This window comes from Ursus maritimus, unplaced genomic scaffold, assembly GCF_017311325.1.
Source record: "Ursus maritimus isolate PB19 unplaced genomic scaffold, ASM1731132v1 scaffold_16, whole genome shotgun sequence".
NCBI lineage: Eukaryota > Metazoa > Chordata > Mammalia > Carnivora > Ursidae > Ursus > Ursus maritimus.
The window spans coordinates 48,879,508-48,900,127 of NW_024424008.1; the positions used below are offsets into that span (position 1 = coordinate 48,879,508).

The 20,620-nt window shown below is 50.2% G+C and overlaps 2 protein-coding genes across 4 annotated transcripts in view; both read right to left on the reverse strand.

Moving 5' to 3' along the window:
* The window catches only part of FOXR1 (forkhead box R1), a 15,251-nt gene extending 1,313 nt beyond the window's left edge, over window positions 1–13,938 (reverse strand). The window contains 7 exon segments of the mRNA XM_040630652.1: window positions 1–124; window positions 1,194–1,420; window positions 1,657–1,919; window positions 2,016–2,090; window positions 7,956–8,024; window positions 8,535–8,670; window positions 13,885–13,938. The exon segment at window positions 1–124 is cut by the window's left edge and continues 9 nt beyond it. Of these exon segments, the coding sequence (XP_040486586.1) occupies window positions 1–124; window positions 1,194–1,420; window positions 1,657–1,919; window positions 2,016–2,090; window positions 7,956–8,024; window positions 8,535–8,670; window positions 13,885–13,938 (948 nt within the window).
* A 1,218-nt stretch (window positions 13,939–15,156) lies between these two features.
* UPK2 (uroplakin 2) lies at window positions 15,157–18,587 on the reverse strand. Of its 3 annotated transcripts, XM_008690000.2 has the most exons (5): window positions 17,231–18,587; window positions 16,622–16,753; window positions 16,297–16,435; window positions 15,991–16,061; window positions 15,157–15,642 (listed from the first exon to the last, which is right to left on the reverse strand). In XM_008690000.2, the coding sequence occupies exons 1-5, from the start codon at window positions 17,304–17,306 to the stop codon at window positions 15,506–15,508; spliced, it is 555 nt and encodes a 184-aa protein (XP_008688222.1). In that variant the 5' UTR covers window positions 17,307–18,587; the 3' UTR covers window positions 15,157–15,505. The 3 variants fall into 3 exon arrangements, with proteins under 3 accessions (XP_008688222.1, XP_008688220.1, XP_040487082.1); XM_008689998.2 differs by having other exon boundaries at window positions 16,297–16,753; XM_040631148.1 differs by having other exon boundaries at window positions 16,297–17,319.
* Between the last annotated feature and the right edge of the window lie 2,033 nt (window positions 18,588–20,620).

Consider the following 20,620-nt stretch of genomic DNA (forward strand, 5'->3'; position numbering starts at 1 on the left):
CCGCGCGCTGGCCCCAGCCTGCATGCTGACCGGCACCTTCTCAAAGCTGTCTCGGAAACAGAGATTGTGCCGGACAGTATTCTTCCAGCCTTCCGGAGCCGTCCGGAAAAAGGGGAAATGTTGTCTGTGGACAGGGAAGAATGGTCAGGAAAGCACAGTTTCTTTGGGAGAGGCCCTATCTTCACACTCTTGTTCTCCCCCAGGGGCCAGGAGCCTCAGCCCCTCTCTCACGGTGGAGAATGGCAAGCTGGCCCAGAAGAAAGGCTCTTTGCTGACAGAACATGTGGCAAAACCCGACCTGGTGCGTTGCTTGTGCAAACCTCATCTTTTAAACCCAGTTTATTGTTTCCATTCCCAGGCTCATTTTCCTTCTTCCCTCTGAGGGTTCAGGACTGTGACTTGTGACTCGAATAGAGCAGAATCAGGCCAACCAACTCCTGTGAGAGGAATCTTGGTCAAGGAAGGACACTGCTTGTGCACTAATATTCTCAGACTCTCCTGCTACAGAGAAAAGGTCAGAGAAGCTCTCACACTCATGTGTACGTGACTCTCGAAGCTAAATGTAAATCCCTTCTCAGTGGGGCACCCCTGGCCCCTGGGGGTGCCGGGAGCTGTGGCCGGCAGTCCAGCCCAAAGGGAAAGCATGTGAGAAACTGTTGGGGAAACCAGACTTTCTACTGGAAAATCCTGACAGGGAGGATGGGAGAATTTCTGACCCAGGTGTATTTATATTTCAAAGAACCAAGAAATGGGGGCGCCTGGGTGGCTCAGTTGGTTAAGCATCTGCCTTCAGCTCAGGTCATGATCCCAGGGTCCTGGGATCCAGCCCCACATCAGGCTCCCTGCTCAGCGGGGAGTCTGTTTCTCCCTCTGCTGCTCCCCCTGCTTGTGCTCCCTCTCTCTCTCTCTCTCAAATAAATAAATAAAATCTTTAAAAAAACAAAAACTAAGGTATAAAACGGTTGGATTTTTTAGATGTGAAAGGGAGTGGGCATGGATATCTTCCCATACACAGGATCCGTGGACACACATTTGGGGACCGGAAGCAGTGCCTGGGAAAGGAGGCCTGGGAACACACTTATCCTTTCAGCCCCACGTGGTAAACCAAGGCAGCAGCCCAGGGCCCCGGGCAGACTGGAAAGTATCAGACCAGGGCCCTGACCCCCCCCCCCAGGGCCCCCGGTGGCACATACCGCGTGAAACTGTAGATCTGTTGCACGTTGAGGCCACAGGGGGGACTGTTTCTTAATGCCAGTGCAATTAGGTGGAAGTAATTGAGGGGGGGCCGGGACCAGAGCCTCCCCTCCTGGCTGCTGGCTTGCCGGAGCCTCCGACTCTGGAGGGGGGCTCTTTTGTGAGGGGACGGGAGAGCCACAGAGGAGCTGTCATCCTGGTCCTCAGCCTCCTCCTCTTCTGTGAGCTAGAGGAGCACAGAGTAGGAACTGGTCCTAACTCCACGGCCTCTACTCCAGGGGGTGCAGTGGCAGGGAGCGGTCTAGGGCCACCGTCTGGGTTTCTCCCCAACCCAAGGGCTTGGCCAATTTCTGAACCCATTCACCCTCGGTTAGCCCTGAGCAAACAGACCTCTTCGCCACATCATCCCGATGCGGCCCTGCCTACAGCCCAAGTCCAGCCCCCAGGCCCAGAAACTCCTACCTCCCAGGTGCTGGGGGACGAGGCAAACCGCGTCCACTTCCGAGGGGGAGACTGCTCGCTGGAAGAAGGCAGAGACTCTGACTCCCCCGCGGTGGCCTCGGAGGAGCAGTTGGCCAAGTCTTCCTCTTTTGGGGGTGGCTGAGGGGAGGGGAGTGTGCTTGGCTGATCCTCTCCCTTCCGAGGTTCCGGGACCTCCAGCTTTCCAGGGGGGAACACGATGTTGGGGTTCACCCACATCCACAGGTTGGGCTCAAGGGTTGGGCCTGCGTGGAGAGAGAGATCGTGCGCCACAGCTCACTGGCTCGAGGCCCGGCCTGGGCCGCAAGGCTATGCCAGAGAACCCACTGCCCGCTACTCACCATCGTTATCAGGGCTGGGTTTTTTTTCCACAGGCACTTTTGGTGGCTCAACTATTCGGAGTCTGTATCTGGCAACTGACAAAGAGAAAGATAGAAGAGGGTCAAAACGTCCTAGGATTTCCATGGCGGCCCCAGGATCCTGGGCCTTGAAGTTTCTCTGGGAGATGGCTGTGGGCCCTCCCCAGGGCATTAGGACACCATATTTGACCTCTCTGCCCTTCTCATTCTCCTCAGTCCACATACACTGTCCCCTGAGCGGTCTGTGACTGTGACTTCAGCCACCATCTATCAAGTCGGGGCTTCCAAATCTTTACCGCCAGCCCAGACTTCTCTGCCTGCCCGTAAGTATTACTGTCTATGGGAGGTCTGTGTGTGAAAACCTGCAGGCACTCCGAACTCAACAACACTTCTACACCTAAACTCCATCCCCCCCCCTTCCTCCCGTATTCCTTGTCTCAGCAGGTGGCACCACCACCTACCCAGCCCTTCAAGGCCAGAAACATGCAAATGTTCCTGACTCCTTAGCTCTTTTCCTTCTGGTCTAGCCACACCCAGTCAATCCCCAAGTCCAGCCATAACCGGAATGGTGTTTATCTGCTTTTCTCTAACTTAATCCTATTGCAGTTAGAGTGTCTTCCTAAAATAGCAATCCAAGCTTGTCACCCTTCTGCTTAAAAACTTTTTGATGGCTTTCCATGAGGGCCAGCTTGAAGTTCCTTGGGACAGTCTACAAGGCCCTGGCTCCTCATCAGCCTTGTCGTTCCTCCCAGGCTCTCCACATCTCCAAGACACCACGCTCTAGATCCCAGGCCTTCCCACGAGCCGTTGTCTTTGCCAGAAACACTCTTCCCTCTTCCTGCTGCCCTAGTTAATTGCTAATCACCCATCACATTTCCGGTTTTTTAAAAGATTTATTTATTTGTGAGAGAGGGAGTGCAAGTGAGTGGGGGGAGGGGCAGAGGGCGAAGGAAAGAGAATCTCAAGCTGACTCCCCGCTGAGCACTGAGCCTGATGTGGGGCTCGATCCCTCGACCCATGAGATCGTGATTGAAGCCAAAATCACGAGTTGGATGCTCAACCGACTGAGCCACGCGTGTGCCCCCCTCACGTTTCTGTTGAAACATCTTTCTAACGCAGGCCTTCTCTGACTGCCTGTCCAAGCACTCTCATAACACAGATTTTACTTTAATTACTTTGCTTAAAGCCGATCTCCAGGTCTGTTGTGTTCACTGCCTGGCACAGGGGAGGAGCTCAGCTTACCTGGATGGATGAACACACGGCCGGCTAAGGGTATACCAAGTGTGTATTAGAGCTATCGCCTGGGCACTATGCTGGCCGCTTGGGATTACGGGAACTATTTCCACCACCCCCCCATGGACCCCATGAGTGTCATCATATGGCAGCTGAATCTAGGTTTTCATCTGGAAAATGATGATATACTTATTAGAGAGCTCGGTAATTAGAAAAGCTGCTCATCACATTACTAATAATGTTCAACGTAGTCTTTGAAAAGAGGAAAAGGTACAGGTATTTCTTTTTCTTTTTTTAAGATTTTATTTATTCATTTATGACAGAGAAAGAAAGAGAGAGAGTGAGTACAAGCAGGAGGGGCAGCAGGCAGAGGGAGGAGCCGGCTCCCCGCTGAGCAAGGAGCCTGATTCTGGACTGGATCCTAGATCATGACCTGAGCTGAAGGCAGATGCTTAACCCACTGAGCCACCCAGGCATCCCAAAAAGAGGAAAAAGTAGAAAGAGACATAAAGTTGGAAAGAAAAAGACAAAACTGCCTTTATTTATAGAAAAAAGAATGTTAAGATAAAAACCATAAAAAATCAATATACAAATTATTAGAACCAATAAGGGCCCAGCAAGTTTGCTGGATATAAGAACAACATACTAATAAATACTGTTTCTCCATAGCAGCATGAAGAAACTGGAAAATATAATAATAATAAATAATAAAAATTATATTATTTGGTTGCAGTAGCAATCAAAATTATTAAGTATCTAGGAGTTCACCTATCAAAGAATGAACTAGACCTTCATGGGAAAAAGATACAATCACTATTTAAGGACATGAAAGTTCTGAATAAATGAAGACATGATATGTATTATGAAGACACCAATTACCCTCAAATTCATCCATACATTTTATGCAGATATTATAATACCTAAAAATTAAAATGTTCTGCATAGTAAAACCACAAAAACCAAAAAACATCACTAGAATAAAATAAGCCAAAAAAATTTTTTTCAACTCATAAGGTTCTTAGCTCTCTACTAGATAGACAGCCTTTCCCTTACTGACGTGTAAGAGCAAACAAACCTATAATTGTGCAAAAGATATGAATCAATATTCACAAGGAGGGGGTATCTGAATTTCTAACAAGAGGCCCTCAGCCTTACCAGTAATAAGAACACAATAAAATAATGAGATAACGCTTTACATGAAACTGACAAGAATTATAAAAACGGATAATACCCAGTGTTGGCAAAGATGCAGGGAAATAGGACCCTTCATCACACTGCAGATCTGAACAGCCCCTAGGGCTACCGTGCGGAAGGGCTGGTCACTGCACCTGACGGTCTGCTCTGGGGTGTGTCTATTCGAGTCAATACAGGAACTTATATGCTAATCTTCCTTGTTATGATCAGTTAGGTGTTGAGATTGACTGATTCAACAAACAAACAAACTTAAAAAAAAAATACTTCACCTATCTTTCCAACTAACTCCCTCCCGACTACCCTTGGATACCACCGGATCACCGATCCACTAATCCATGGCTTTGGAGTACTCTTTGGTAGAGCTGGATTTAATTAGGGTTGTGGTTCGGGCAGGCAAGTGCTCCAAAGCCGGAGGGGGTCAAAGGAATAATGTATGCAAATGACAGTGTATGCAAGAGAGAGACCATGTGTGACCACTGGATTCCAGGTTAGGCAAAGAGGGGAGAATATCCAGGGATGGAGAACAGTGAGAGGGAGACAGGGTCAACAAGTTGGTGATCTCAGTGAGGGAAGGATTGTGCTGCTATCTGTCTCCCTCCCTCCCTCCCTGGGACTGACAGATGCTCTCATGCCTTCTCAAGGCCAATGTTCCAACCAACCACTCCTCTATTTACTGTTACTTGCGTGTGTGTCTGTTGAATCATTCCCAGCAGCATTCAAGTATGATGTTTATTCTCTAATCTTATTGAAAAGGCCTTCTTTTGCTCCTATTTTCTGTGCCAGGCCACTGTGCCATGTTTTTGCTTTTCTTTGAGGCAGAACTCCTACAAAGAACCCCCTATTCTTTCTATCTCCACTTCCCCTCCTTCCACCCTTGCCAATCAGGCTTTCCTCTCTACCACCCCACCCAAACCACCATCATCATGGTCGCCAATAATGTCTGCTGAGCTAAAGCCAATTGTCTGTCTACCTCACACCTGACCTCACAAGGGATAGACAGGCCTCTCATCTGATCACTCCTTCCTTTTTTTTTTTTTTTAAAGATTTTATTTATTTATTTGACAGAGAGAGAGACAGCCAGCGAGAGAGGGAACACAAACAGGGGGAGTGGGAGAGGAAGAAGCAGGCTCATAGCAGAGGAGCCTGATGTGGGGCTCGATCCCAGAACGCCGGGATCACGCCCTGAGCCGAAGGCAGACGCTTAACGACTGAGCCACCCAGGCGCCCCTGATCACTCCTTTCTTGACACACCTTCTTCACTTGCTTCCAGGAGACCACAATCTCTTGGTTTTGATTCTCCACGGTCATTTCCTTAATTTTTTTTAAATATTTTATTTATTCATTCGACAGAGATAGAGACAGCCAGCGAGAGAGGGAACACAAGCAGGGGGAGTGGGAGAGGAAGAAGCAGGCTCATAGCAGAGGAGCCTGATGTGGGGCTCGATCCCAGAACGCCGGGATCACGCCCTGAGCCGAAGGCAGACGCTTAACCGCTGCGCCACCCAGGCGCCCCTCATTTCCTTAATTTTGACTGGTTATCTCTCTTCTCTCCAGTATCTTTACAACGGGCCGTCCCCAGGGCTCATGCTTGGTTCTTCTCTCTTCTCTTCTTCTCACTCCTTAAATGCCACCCACATACCAAAGACTCTCAAAATACACCTCCCTCCAGTACTCCAAACGTCTATATCCACCTGCTTACTCGACATTTTTACTTGCAGATCTAAAAAGTATGCCAAACTCAGCATGTCCTGAACAGAATTCCTGATCTTCCTCCCTAAATCTGTCCTACCAGAAGCTTCCCCTGTCTCAGCATGAGGCCACTCCATCCTTTTACTTAATCAGCCAAAATTTTGGAGGAATCACATTCTAATCTCTCTTACACTATACATCCAATCCATCAACGAACCCAGATGATTCTGCCTTCTCTGCCCCCACACTGACCCTCCAGCCAACCACCATCTCTCATCTGGATGACAGTAGTAGCCTAGTCTACTGGCTTCTTATCTCCACGTTTACAATGTACGTTCCACACAGCAGCCACAGTGATCTTTTCAGAATATAGATCATGCAGGATCCGTTACATAATTTGCAAGGCCCAGTGCAAAATGAAAATGAAGGGTTCCTTGTTCAAAGAGTAAAAATGTCAAGCCTGTGAGAGCAGAGCACCAAACCAAGCACCAGCCCCTATGCAGCTACATGGGTCACTCCCTCAGGAAGCCGGAATCACGTCACCTCTCTGCTCAAAACCTCTCTGCTCATGCCACGCCATGTCATCTTATTGAAAGTCAACCCCAAGGTCCTTAAAGTGGCACAGGGGCTCTTCCGGATCTCTGCTCCACACCCTGTGAACTTCCGTCTGTATTTAACATTGATCCAGCCTCACCGGCCTCTTTCCTGTGCCTCAGACACTCCAGGCATAGTCCCTCCTTAGGACTTTTGCCCTCACTATTTCTTCTGGTGAGAAACTTTTCCTCTAAATATCCTCCTGGCTCACTGTCTCTCCCCCTTCAACTCTCTGCTCCAATATTATGCTCCCAAGGAAGCCCAACCTGAGGACCCTATTTAACACTGTGGCCGCCACCTCCTCAACCCACAGCCACCACCAGTCCTGAACCCCCTTACTGTGTCCTTTTTCCCCACCTTATTTGTCACCTTATAACATACTATAGATGTATTTTTATGTGGATTGTCTGTCCGCCCTAGAATGTAAGCTCCACTTAGACTTGTCTGTTTCATTCATTATGTATTACCGGTGTCTAGAACAACGCCTGGCAAGTTGGAGGTGCTCAATAAATATTTCTTAATCAACAAAGATTTGGGAATTCGTTAGCATTACTTATGGTGGCAGAGAGTGGGAGACGATGCAGGTCTCCATGAGTAAGGAGAACTCAAATGCAAAAGGTAGCGAATGCAGATGTTAGACCACCACCCAGGCCCCCTCAGAAACAATGAACCAGATCTTCATTCGGCAACCGCAGTAGCTCTCAAAAACAATGCGAGTAGGCACGGACGCCTGGGTGGCTCAGCCGGTTAAGGACTGACTGCCTTCTGCCCAGGTCATGATCCTGGAGTACCGGGATCAAGTCCCACATCGGGCTCCCTGCTCGGCAGGGAGTCTGCTTCTCCCTCTGACCCTCCCCCCTTCTCATGCTCTCTCACTCAAATAAATAAATAAAACCTTAAAAAAAAAAAAAAGCCAACGCGATTAGGCAAAAAAAAAAAAAAAGAAAAAGAAAAAAAGCAACCGGCGTTTAGTAAATTAAGGTTATCTATAAAAATAAAATAACGTTAAATACTTCTCAAACATACACCTATGTAAAGACATTACAACAATTAGAGTAGATACAGGGGAGTGTGGGAGGTGATGGGTGGGGTAGGGAGTGGGGGGTGGGAGTGGGGGCGTGGGAGGTGATGGAAGGGGGGTGTGGGGGGTGCACTGAAGGGGGACAATGGGTTAATCCAAGCCCCTTGCCCGAACAGATGGCAATGACGTACCACGAACTAGGAGGTGATCACCTCCACTCTCTGCCCTTGAGGTCCCAAGAAAAAGTCCTCTTTTTAAACGCCACGATGGTCAACCATTCGTTCAGCAAATATTGAGCACCTCTAGGTGTCAGCCAATGTACTAAGGGGGGTACAGCCTCGAACAAAACCGATAACTTTTTTAAAAAACAGAACAACGAGTGAAATGTGTGATGTGCCAAATGGCGGTAGGCGCCATGGGAAAAGGCCCGCCGCGAGGCCTAGAAGGTTCTGGAACTCAGCAGGCCGTGGGGCGGAGGTGGCAGGCGGCAGGTGCCCGGAAGGGACCCGCCGCCCGAAGGGGACTCTCCGTCAAGGCCCTCCTTGCCCTGGGCGGGGTGGGGGCGGGGAGGGGGCAGGGAGGGGGCGCCCGCTCAGCCCAGGGGCCCCGTGGGCCCCGAAACCGCAGAGGGCTCCAGGCTCGCGGGCAGAACCCGAGGTGGGGGGCTGGGGTCCGGGGGCCGAGCGCCCCAGCGCGCCAGCAGCCCAGCGCCCCGCGAGGACCCCACCCGCCGCCCGCCACGCCCCTCCCCCACGCCCCCGCGCACTCACGGTTCTGCTCGGCCAGGGGCAGGTGCGCCGTGGTGAAGGCCAGGAAGGACTCGTTGCCCATGTCCCAGTCCAGCAAGCCCGGGACCTGGCCATGGAGGCTGGCCCAGAGGTCGAGGTGTTGGAGTTTCAGGTCCACCTTCAGGGAGAGCGGAGGTCGCCCAGCAGGGGGTGGGAGACTCGGAGACACTGAGGCTGAGGCTTCGCACCACTTCCTCAAAGCCCCGGGCTCGGATCCGGTTAGTTGGCGCCAGCTCAGGTGTGGAGAGTCCCCAATTTGACGCCTTTAATCGCCTCTGGCCTCCACCGGCTACTCTCTGTGACCTCTCTCCTCAACCCCCTACACTTTCATTTTGGGGCTTGGGGGCCCCTGAGGGTCCCGAAAGGAGGGATCCCAGGCCCTCTTCCCCCTCTGCATTTGCACGAAGCTCTTCTTGTGTTTAGTAAGTTTCTCTCCCACGACCCCCGACGAACGGTCCCGTGATGGTATTACTAGCTACTTTTCAGAGGTTCTGATAGATTTTACGGCTTATCCAAGATCTCACCCGGAGTACTTGGTGGAGGTAGCATTGGAGGGTGTTTGGTGTTTTGTTTTGTTTTGTTTTGTGTTTTTGTTTTTTTAAAGATTTTATTTAAAGGCGCCTGGGTGGCTCAGATGGTTAAGGGTCTGCCTTCGGCTGGGGTCATGATCCCAGAGTCCTGGGATCAGGGGCTCCCTGGTCAGCCAGGAGTGTACTTTTCCCTCTGCTTCTCCCCCCACCCGTGCTTGTGCGCGCTCTCTCTCTCAAATAAATAAAATATTTTTTAAAAATAAAGATTTTATATTTATCTATCTATATCTATCATCTATCTATCTATCTATCTATCTATCATCTATCTATCATCTATCTATCTATCTAGTGTGCACGCACAAACAGGGGGAGCAGCAGGCAGAGGGAGAAGCAGGTCCCCCGCTGAGCAAGGAGCCAGATGCAGGACTGGATGCCAAGATCCTGGGATCATGACCTGAGCCCAAGGCAGGCACTTAACAGACTGAACCACCCAGGAGTCCCAGGAGGGTGTTTGTTTGCTTGTTTTTTTTAATTTGGTTTTTAAGATTTTATCTGTTTATTTGAGAGAGAGAGAGAGAGAGCGCGCGCTGGCACAGGGTCTGGAGGGGGAGGGGCAGAGGGAGAAGCAAACTCCCTGCGGAGCAGGGAGCCCAACGCAGGACTCCATCCCAGGATCCCTGGGATCATGACTTGAGTCGAAGGCAGAGGCTTAATGGACTGAGCCACCCAGGTGCCCTAAAATTTGGCTTTTAATAATTTCAAATTTACAGAAAAATCCCAAGAATAGTATAAAAATTCCTATATCCTGTAATCCACCAATGACACCAAGTATTAATGTTTTATCACATTTTAATTTTTCTCTCTGTATATAAAACACTTATTGTTATTTTTCTGAACTATCTAAGAGTAATTTGCAGACCTAATGCCCTTTACCCATAAATACTTCACTGGGTATTTCCTAAAAACAGGGATATTGGCGTATGTAACCAGAAAAGCAGAAATGAGAACATTATCAAAATCAGAAAATTTAACATTTACTCAGTACTATATTTAACATACAGATCCTATTCAAATTTCACTAATTGTCCTAATGACGTCCTTTATATAAATTTGCTCTCTGATCTAGGATTCAGTTTAGGCTCACGCAGTGCATTTCATCTTCAAGTCTTTTGTCCTCCTTTTATCCCGAGCAGTTTCTCAGCCTTTTTAATCTTTTATAACATTGACATTTTGGGAAGAGTACAGGCCATTTATTTTATAGAATGTCCCTTAGTTTAGGTTTGCCTGATGTTTCCTCATAATTAGACTTGTGCATTTGGGGCAAGAATATCACACGAGTGATGTTGCTTCCTTCTCAGTAACTCACATCAAGAGGCGGACGATGTCAGTGTGTCTCATTATTAATGACGTTAACTTCAATCACTTAGTTTAGTGGTACCCACCAGGGTTCTCGAGGGTAGTTACCTTTTCTCTCTCTCCCTCTCCTTTGTCATTAGTAAGTAATTTGTGGGGAGATACTTTGATCAAGAATCCTGTTCCTCAGGGCACCTGGCTGGCTCAGTCAGTGAAGTACGTGACTCTTGATCTCAGGGTTGTGAGTTCGGGCCCCACCTTGGGTGTAGGGATTACCTAAATGTATAAAACTTTATTTAAAAAAAATAAATAAGGGCACCTGGGTGGCTCAGATGGTTGGGCGTCTCCCATTGGCTCAGGTCACGATCCCAGGGTCCCTGCGCAGGGAGCCTCCTTCTCACTCTCCCTCTGCTGCTCCCTCGCTCTGTCAAGTAAATAAATAAAATCTTAAAAAAATAAATTAGTAAATGAAATCCTGTTCCTGAAAAAAATTAAAAATTAAAAAACCTGTTCCTCATCACACTTAGGCCCATTCTAGTATTCACTTATGATTCTTGCCTGAATCAATCATTACTATGATGGGTGTAAAATGATTTCTCTAAATCTATCATGCCTTTCCCATTTCATAACTGACGTTCTATTGTAAGGAAGAGCTTTTCTGTATGTCATATATTTTTTTTAAATTTATTTATTTATTTTGAGAGAGAGAGAGACACACACACACACACACACACACACACACACACACAAGTGGGAGGGGCAGAAGGAAAAGGAGACAGAATCCCAAGCGGACTCTCTGCTGAGCGAGGAGTCTGATGCGGAGGTCGATTCCAGGACCCTGAGATCATGACCTGAGCTGAAACCAAGAGTCAGTTTTAACTGACTGTGCCAGCCAGGTGCCCCTACTTTATTTTAAAGGTTTTCTTTTCTTTTCTTTTCTTTTCTTTTCTTTTCTTTTCTTTTCTTTCTTTCTTTCTTTCTTTCTTTCAAGATTTTATTTATTTGAGAGAGAGAAAGTGAGAAAGTATGAGCAGGGGGAGGGGTAGGAGGAGAGGGAGAAGCAGACTCCCCACTGAGCAGGGAGCCAGGTGATGTGGGGCTTGAGCCCAGGACCCCAAGATCATGACCTGACCTGAAGGCAGACGCTTAACTGACTGAGCCACCCAGGCGCCCCTATTTATTTATTTTCTAACTCCAAGAGGTAGAGATTTTATTTTTAAGTAACTTCTACACCCAAGGTGGGGCTCGAACTTACAACTCTGAGGTCAAGAGTCACGTGCTTCACTGACTGAGCCAGCCAGGCCTCCCCTTATCTCATATTTGTTTATTGTCAGTATGGACCCAAAGGATTCTTAGAGTGGATTATTTATAATTATTAATTATAACAACTTACTATGATTATAAAATTTTATAATTCGAAAATGGTCCCAAATTTGGCCAGTGGGTGAACTAGCCCCTTTTGGTGCATCCTGGGTTCCCTATCAGAGCCTATGCGCTGCACCCTGTACTGTGCTCCCTGTGGCTTGTCTAATAGTCTAGAAGCTTTGAGAGTACCTAGCATATAGGAGACCCTCAATGAATGTTTTAACTACAGTGAAAACAACAGCTTCCTTTTTAAAGATTTGCTAGGACTCTACCTTTAATACCAATAATAGTAATTTTAATGCTAATTTCTCTAATTGTAAAAATAATTTATGTTCAGGGCACCGGGCTGGCTCAGTGGGTAGAGCATGAGACTCTTGATCTCTGGGTTGTGAGTTCGAGCCCCACCTTGGTTGTGGAGATTACTAAAAAAATAAAATAAGGGGGGGGGCGCCTGGGTGGCTCAGTCGGTTAAGTGTCTGCCATCAGCTCAGGTCATGACCTCAGGGTCCTGGGATTGAACCCCATGTTGGGCTCCCTCCTCAGCGGGAGTCTGCTTGTCCCTCTCCCTCTGCCCCTCCCCCAGCTTGCACACATGCACGTGCTCTCTCTCTCTCATAAATGAATAAAATCTTTTAAAATTTTTTTAAAAGTTTTAAATTGCAAAAATAATACATGTTCAATGCAGAAAACACAGAAATATAGAAAACACAAAAGGAAAAACAATAAAACGAAACTCATTCTTTGTATCAATCAGAGATAATAATAGATTACATTTTGATGTATATGCTTCCAAAATTTTTCCATATGGGTGTTTCATTTTTGTTTCAAGAAAAGTAAAAAAAAAAAAGTTATTGTAATGCATTTCCTCTTTAATAGGCCTTTTCAAATCAGTCTGCCATTTAAGAATGTTTCTATCATACGAGTGATCTATCTGACAAGGGGTGACTATCCAGAATATGTAAAGAACTACAACTCACGCACACACGATTTAAAAAAGGGCAAAGACATTAAATAGACATTTCTCCAAAGAAGATACACAAATGTCCAATAGCCACATGAAAAGACTCTCAACATCACTAATTAGGGAAATGCAAATGAAAATGCTATTATAAAAACAAACAAACAAAACCCAGGAAATAACAAGTGTTGATGAGGATACGGAGAAATTAGAACCCTTGTGCATTGCCCGTGAGAACGTAAAATGGTGCATTCCCTTGAAAAACAGTACAGCCATTGCTCAACAAGTTAAACACAGAATTACCATGATCCAGCCATTCCACGTCCGGGGATACATCCAGAAGACCTGAGAGCACAGACCTGAACAGATACTTGTACACCCAAGCAACAGCCCTCTTCACAATAACTAAAAGGTGGACACAGCCCAAATGTCATCAGCAGGGGAACGCATGAACAAAATGTGGTCTCTACATATCATGGCGTATTAATTAGCCTTAAAAATAAATAGAGCTCGGACACAGGCTGAAACACAGATGAACCTTTGAAATATTATGCTAAATGAAATAAACCAGACACAAAAGACAAATCGTGTGTGATTCCACTTTATAGAGCCAAATTTATAGAGACAGAAAGGAGAATGGTGGTTGATGAGCATTGTGGGGGAAGGGAAGGGGTACAGAATTTCCCTGGGATACTGAAGAAGTTTTGGAGATGGATGGTGGTGGCGGTTGCCCAGCAATGTGATTGTATTTAATGCCACCGAACTGGTTAGATAGTAAGTTTCATGTTGTGTGTATTTCACCACAATTTTAAAAAATGTTTATATCAGTAAGTTCCAAACTTTGTTGAGCATTGGACCCTCCTGAGGATCTTGAAAGAAATACTAATGCCTGGCTGCCACCCCAGTCCTTGTGATTCTGGTATGGGGTATGGCCTAGGTGTTGGGGTTTTTTTAAAGCCCTCTAGATGAATCCAATGTGCAGTGGAGTTTGGCTCCCAGTCCGATGCTCTTCCCCCAGCATAAGGTCGGGCCCCCAAACCTCTCCTTGGCTGGTGCAGTTAGCGTGGGGAGCACAGCCAGACCATTTTCTCTGCAGGGCACATCCTCCCTGCCCATCTCTCCTCACTTCAGGCCTCAGGTCCGTTAGACCCACCCAGACAAAGAGGGTTCCAGGGTTCATCTCCTGTCTCGTTTTTCATAGCCCTTACCACATTTTTAAAAAAGATCTCATTTATTTGAGAGCGAGAGAAAGAGAGCACAAGTAGGGAGTGAGGAGGGGCAGAGGGAAGAGGGAGAAGCAGACTCCCCACTGAGCAGGGAGCCGATGTGGGGCTCGAGCGCAGGACCCTGAGATCACAACCTGAGCCAAAGGCAGACATTTAACCAACTGAGCCACTCAGGGAGCCCATACTTATCACATTTTTTATTTAACTTATTTACTTGCTCACATTTTTGGGAATCTCCTCTTGCATTAAGTTCCACATAAATTCCATGAAGGAGGAACAAAATGTCTTTTCACACTTTATTCCTAGCACTTCTAGTAGCACCTGGCAGGTAATAAATGCTCAGTTAATGTTTGTGGAATGAATAAATACTGGATAGGGGAACCTAGTGAGGGGATGGAGGTCAGAGGCTTCCCTGGAGAAGGTGGGTTACCTATGCAAATAGGAGTGGGGTGGGGATGGAGGCAGTCATAAGAGCAAGCCAGGCATATGGAATAGTCTGTGCAAAGGCCCTGAGGCAAGAGGGAACACAGGATATTGGAGGGAACACAGTGAGAACAGAGGGGCCCTTAGGGGAAAGACCAGGGCTGGTCTTGGAGGTCACCTTAAAAATCCTGGTATTTCCTCTAAGATCAATGCAAAGGCCACTGATCCTTACAAGGGCTGTGTATTGGAAAGGGGACCACTCCTGCTCTTTTCCCTTAGTTACCAGACTGTACCACTCTCGTCCTCCTCCACCCAGTGTTCTTCCACTTCCACTCCCTCCTCCTAGGCCCCCTTAGCCTATTCTCCACTTCTCCCACCCCCCAGCTTCCTGTCCAGGGTCTCACCCTGGTGGCCCTCTTCGTCCCCAGTCAGAGCCTGTACCCCTTTCCCCAGCACTTCCCTTTGCTTCGCCAACACCCCAAGACCCTCCGGCCTCCAGACCCACCCACATAGTACACCACGCCCTGGCTGGGTGGCCTGCTGCAGAGGGGTGCAAAACCCACAGCCCACATGTGATCTGAGAACTCTTAACTCCTGACTTCTAACCTCATCTGGTCCCCGCCTGCCTCGTGAGAGAAGCAACTCTGGGTTGTGTGGCAGGGGGGGATTGGGAGCACCTGCTGCCTGACTCAGATTCTGTTCTGGCCCAGGTGGGGCCCATAGAAGGGAAACACAGGGCGGGTGTGGCATCAGACTTTATTGAGAGGATTTCTGTCACTGAGGGAAGGGTGAATTGTTGGGGGGGTGATTATAGAGGTGAAGTGGGAGGAGCGTCAATTCTGACAGGAGTGGGCTGAGGGGATTATGAGGAGTGTTGGGAGGTGAGGCACCGGGGACCTAGGGGAGGGCAGAGGGAGGAAAGGGCTCCGGGGAGAGGGGGCAGGGAGGAGAGGCTAAGGCCCCAAAGAAGCGGGCGTTGAAGCCTGGGAGCAGGCAGTCTTTTCAGGAGAGGAGGCAGGCACACAGGGCAAAGCCGTGGCCTGAGGAAATGGACAGTGTCTGGACCTCCCGGAGGCCTCCTGCCTGGTGCTGGCCTCCTCACTTCCGGGCGCCCAGGGCCAGGGCAATGATGAAGCCCAGAACCAGCAGGAACATGGCAACAGAGAGCAGCACTGTGATGACCACCATGCCCCCCGTCCGGGCCATTCCCAGCCCAATGGATTCCACCTTCCTTCCTGTCAGAAGAGAGAGGAGGGAGGCCTCGGTGGGCAGGAGGAGTCCCTATCCTGACCCAAGGCTCTCTGGCTCACCCGGCTGTCCTTCATCCTTTATTCATCCAACCAATCAGCTGACCCACACATCCGTCATGTAAACATTTATGAAACATCTATGGTCGCTGAGGACACAGACATTAATTGGACCTAGAACCTTTAGTTTATGAGATGAGTCAACAGGCAGTTAAAAGGCCAAGGGCTCAGGGCTAGGATACAAGTACACAAAGAAGCGAAGGGGGCCCAGGGAGGGGCAGCTGGGGGGATGGGGCGGGAGGGCCAAGGAAGATTTGGGGGCCCTGATTTACTTACGAGGAAGCGTAGACATTGGGATCTCTCTACTGGACTCAGTGGATGTCCCCTTCGTCACTAGGTAGGAAATGCTTTTGTGGTGGGGTTTGGGAGAGAGAGGGGAGACTCCTCAGTGATTATCTGGGACTTGGGAAAAGAGGGAGGGAGCCCAGGCCTCCCCCTTCATAGACGTGCCGTTGTTGACCCCTTCAGCTGTATCCTCACTTTCTCACTCCAAGCTGACCGATCCCTCCCCACCAGCAAATGTCAGGACCCATCTTCTCCCCCCACACCCCCTCCCACAGGTGCCCTGGGTCCAGTACCTACTAGTATTTGGTTCCTGGTACGAGGTCTGTCACCTGGTATGCACTGAGCCGGGTGACCGTGAAGCCAGCCCCACTGTCCACCACACTCACCAGCTCCCTGCGCCCACGGCACGGAGGCACCACGAAGCTAAATTTCACCACTGGGCAGGAAATTGGGGGTGAAGTCAGGGGTGTGTTTCCGGAGGCCCCAAGGAGAAGGGCAGCATAATATGGGTGGCCCAGGGGAAGGGTCGATAGGAAGGCAGGAGCAGGAGACGGGGTGCTGGTGGTGTGCTGGGTAGGGGTCTCTGGGGACCAGGGGGCCATCTTGGGAGGGGGTAGCAAACCTTGGCTGTCATTGGCTCTCCGGACCATCAGTGTGGCATTGCCCCCTGTGAGGTGACAGGGGGGCAAGGCAACCAGCAGGCTCTCCGTTAGCGCCGGGGACAGCAGACCAGAGATACTGGAGATGTTGAAGTCTGCTGGGGGGGCCAAGAGGGAGGTTCCGGGTGGGGGCAACCAATTTCCTTCCCCACCATCAGATCTGGCCCTGACCCCTGGGGGCCATTTCTAAGGATGCAGACGCCTCCCCCTCCACTCTACGGCTGGCTGGCGGAATACAGGCCTTTGCTTGTCTGACCACCAGGTGGCAGGCTTGGGCTGCGGAAGCTGGGCCATCCACCAAGCGGCCAGACTCTGGGAGCCAGTAGGGGGCAGTGACCAACATTACCCCAATTCCTAGCCTGGGGCCCTTCCCCACACGTCTCTGCCTCCCAGGTTTGGAAGAGAACCAGGAGTGTGCCCTGGGCTCAGTGACTGATGCCTGGTCACTGCCATCACCAGTCCCCTAACCCCAACTGGCCAGACCAGCTGCTCTTTGAGGGCCCTGGAAGGCACAGTGCCTCCTGCATGGGCCTCAGAGGCCCTCCCCACACCCCACCAGAGATGGCAGAGACCTGCAGCCCCCAGGGCCAGGACAGTCAGCAGAATCAGGATCAAGCGCAAGGTCCGGACAGGCAGCAGGGATGCCATAGCTGGGTTGGCAGCTAGAACGGGTGCTGGCAGACTGTGGCTTCCGGAGGCAAGTGAGGCCAGGCCCCTGGGGTGGCTGATTTTGTCTTGGGGTGGGAGGGGCTGGAGGGGAATCTTGTCCAACCTGCCCTTTGGGCCCTACAGCTTCAGGGAAGGCCCCGCAGACAGGTTTTTCAGGACGGGGAGCTGGCTCTCAGGCCAGAAGTGGGGATGCCCTGGCCCGATCTTGATGGTTTAGTCAGCTGCAGAGGGGGAGGGTAGCTAAGGTGGGGTGGAAATCACCCCTTCCGCTGAAACCCCCACATGTTAGGGCCTGAGTACTCCTGCCTGCCCGTGCATTTGGAGTGTGGCCTATAGAGAACCGCTCCCCACAGACTGTGGGAGTCTTCCAGAAGGGCAGCAAGTTCTGAGATTGTCCTGGTACGCAAGACAAGGAGAGGAACTCCGAAGGGCTCCTGACAGACCTTGGCCGGGCAAGGATGGGAAGGACACTGAGGCTGGTAGTAGGGAATGGGGGCAGCAGAAGCAAGGGTTCCAATCCACAGTGTCCCCTGGGGCCCAGATACTGCTGCTCTGGGAGAGGCAGAGGGGTGTTGGTGCCAGGGAGCGTGTGGGAGTCAGATTCCTCTGGAGAGTGGGGCAAAGGGATGCCAGGGAAGACTTTCAGAGAGATGGGAGTGGTGGGCACCAGCCCTGTCCAGCGGGGATGGGCAGTCAGCCGTGGTCAGCAACCGTCGTTGCGCTGACTGAGAAGGGAGGCGAGAGAGACCTGGTAGGAGCAAATGAAAAGAGATAGAACCCCTCTGACTGCATCTCTCACCCTGTGCTCCATCAGACAGAAGTGAGGGAGTTTTTACAGAAACCAAGGAGAGACAAGGAGAAAGTCCCGCTCTAGGCATGGGGCATGTGCCAACATACGTATCCTTACGGCCATCGTGGGCTGTCCATGTCACCGGCTCCCTTTTGTAGATGTGGAAACAGACTCAGAGGGAGACTTTGCTGGGAGACACCCAAGCTGTCCAGGGAGCACTGACGGACATCTCTGGGCCATGAACTGTTCTATCTTCCCAGTCCCAGAGAAGGGCCAGGGTCCTGAAAGGAAGCGAGGGGTCAGGCTGTGTCCTTACCCCATGATGGGACGGGGAGGTTCAAGGCTGGAGTGCAAGCACTGGGTGTGGTGAAGATAGAACCATGGACCCAGGAGTGCGTGCGTGGCTCAGTTGGTTGGATGGCTGCCTTCAGCTCAGGTCATGGTCTCAGGGTCCTGGGATCAAGCCCCACGTTGGCCCCCTGCTCAGCGGGGAGCCTGCTTCACCCTCTCCCTCTCCCTCCGCAGCTCTCTCGCTGTGTTCTCTTTCAAATAAATGAATAAAATCTTTAAAAAAAAAAAAAAAAAGAACTCATGGACCCAAACAGAGGGCAGGAGGGTCTTAGACCAGCCCTTGTCCTCATTGACTGTGCTTGTGAGTCACTAAGGATCTCGCTGAGAGGTTCTTTCCGATTCAGTGGGTCTGAGGTGAAGGTGAAGCCTGAAAGTCTGCATTTCTAACGAGCTTCCAGGTAACGTCGACTGATGCTAGTGTGAGAGGCCCAGACTTTGAATTGCCACATGCTCTGCACTGCACCCCCTACACGCACACGCGAGCGCGCACACACACACACACACACACACACACACACACACACCATCCTCTTTGGTGGAGATCAGAGGCAGGTTTCCCCCCCCCCCAGTCTCCCAGGATGGGCTGCCTTGGGGTGAAGAATTGAATTGTTTCCTGCGCCTTGGCTTCTGTCCCCTTTCTGGTAGGATCCCACCCTCATTCTACAAAGGGAACGAGGATCGCTTGCACATTGAGGAGAACTTTGGAGAGAGGGAACAGACTAGGTGGTGGCATCTTGGGCTGAGGGGATCTTCCTGGTGCTCGTCAAATCTCACCACCAACCTGGAGGGATGTGCACACTTGGGCTCGGGAGGTATCTCTTCCCATTTCAGCCACAAACCAGGAAGCAGAAAGAGGGGGCTCGGTGTATTGTAGTCTGGGGTGTGTTGGGTCCACGCCTCAGCCCACATCCCATCTGAAATTATGAGTGGGACAGAGTAGGGTAGGGCAGGGCAGAGCTCTGACCAGATTTTAAAGGGATAACAGGGCCCTGTGCCTTTAAGCCCTCCCTTTCCCCACCAGCCCCCCTTCCCCACCCCGGCCCTCCCCAGGTTTCTGGAGGAACTGAGAGTTGCGTCTTCTCCCTGCCCTGCCGAGCTGCTCACTGGCTGCTCTGGAGGCTGTGCTTTGCGGTCTCCATGGAAACCATTAGTTGCTAAGCAACTGGAGCATCATCTGTGCTGAGCTCTCGCATCTAATTATCCCATCACAGCGGCCGAGAAGGGTTTGGGGAGCTGCGAGGAGGGGGAGGCCAAGCGCAGGAGCAAGAGGATAACTCTTTTAGCTGAGCAGATTCATTGACACGCTGAAGTCATTTAAAGCCACAGCACCCTGGGCCTCTGGAGGATGTCCTCGCGGCTTTGGAGGAAAGGAACCAGGGCCACAAATGCCTGGAGTCTCTCTCTTGGACCCACACTTTCTAGGCTGTCTCCCCCTCGGAGTCTCGATTCTAAACTCACTCAAGTTTCCTCTTCTGCCCCCTTCCTACCACATCCCACACCCAAGTCAACATTTATGAAGAACCCGACCTGTGCTAGGCACCAGGTGCACTAAGGCAAAATAAGTCTCCGCCTCCAGAGAGTTCTTAATCTCTATTCCGCCTGGACTCAAAGATTAGCTCCCCAAACTGACCTACTCTTTCTCAACTATAGTACTTTGTATTTGTTCCTGACCGGTGGTAGTTTTGTCGCCAGGTCTCAGATCAGAACCCAGGTCTGTCAGGTATACCAGAGGTTTTTGTTCCGTGATGCAGCTCTTCTGCTTGCCAGTCGGTTAGAAACATGTCCACTGGGCCAGGCGCCTGGGTGGCTCAGTCGGCTACGCAGCTGCCTTTGGCTCAGGTCATAATCCCAGGGTCTTGGGATCAAGCCCCTCATCAGGCTCCCTGCTCAGCGGGGAGTCTGCTTCTTCCTCTCCCTCTACCCCTCCCCCCTCACTCATTCTCTCTTTCTCTCAAAATAAATAAATACAATCTAAAAAAAAAAAGAAGAAGAAGAACCATGTCCACTTGACTCCATGGGCGTGTGAGCCTCTGATGGGGACTACTGTCTTCCTGTTGGTAAGCGATACCAAACGACTTTAGGTGAGTCATTCTGAACCTCAGTTTTCTCACCTAGGAAATGGGAAGGCTCATTCCTTTTCAGTCATCTAGCA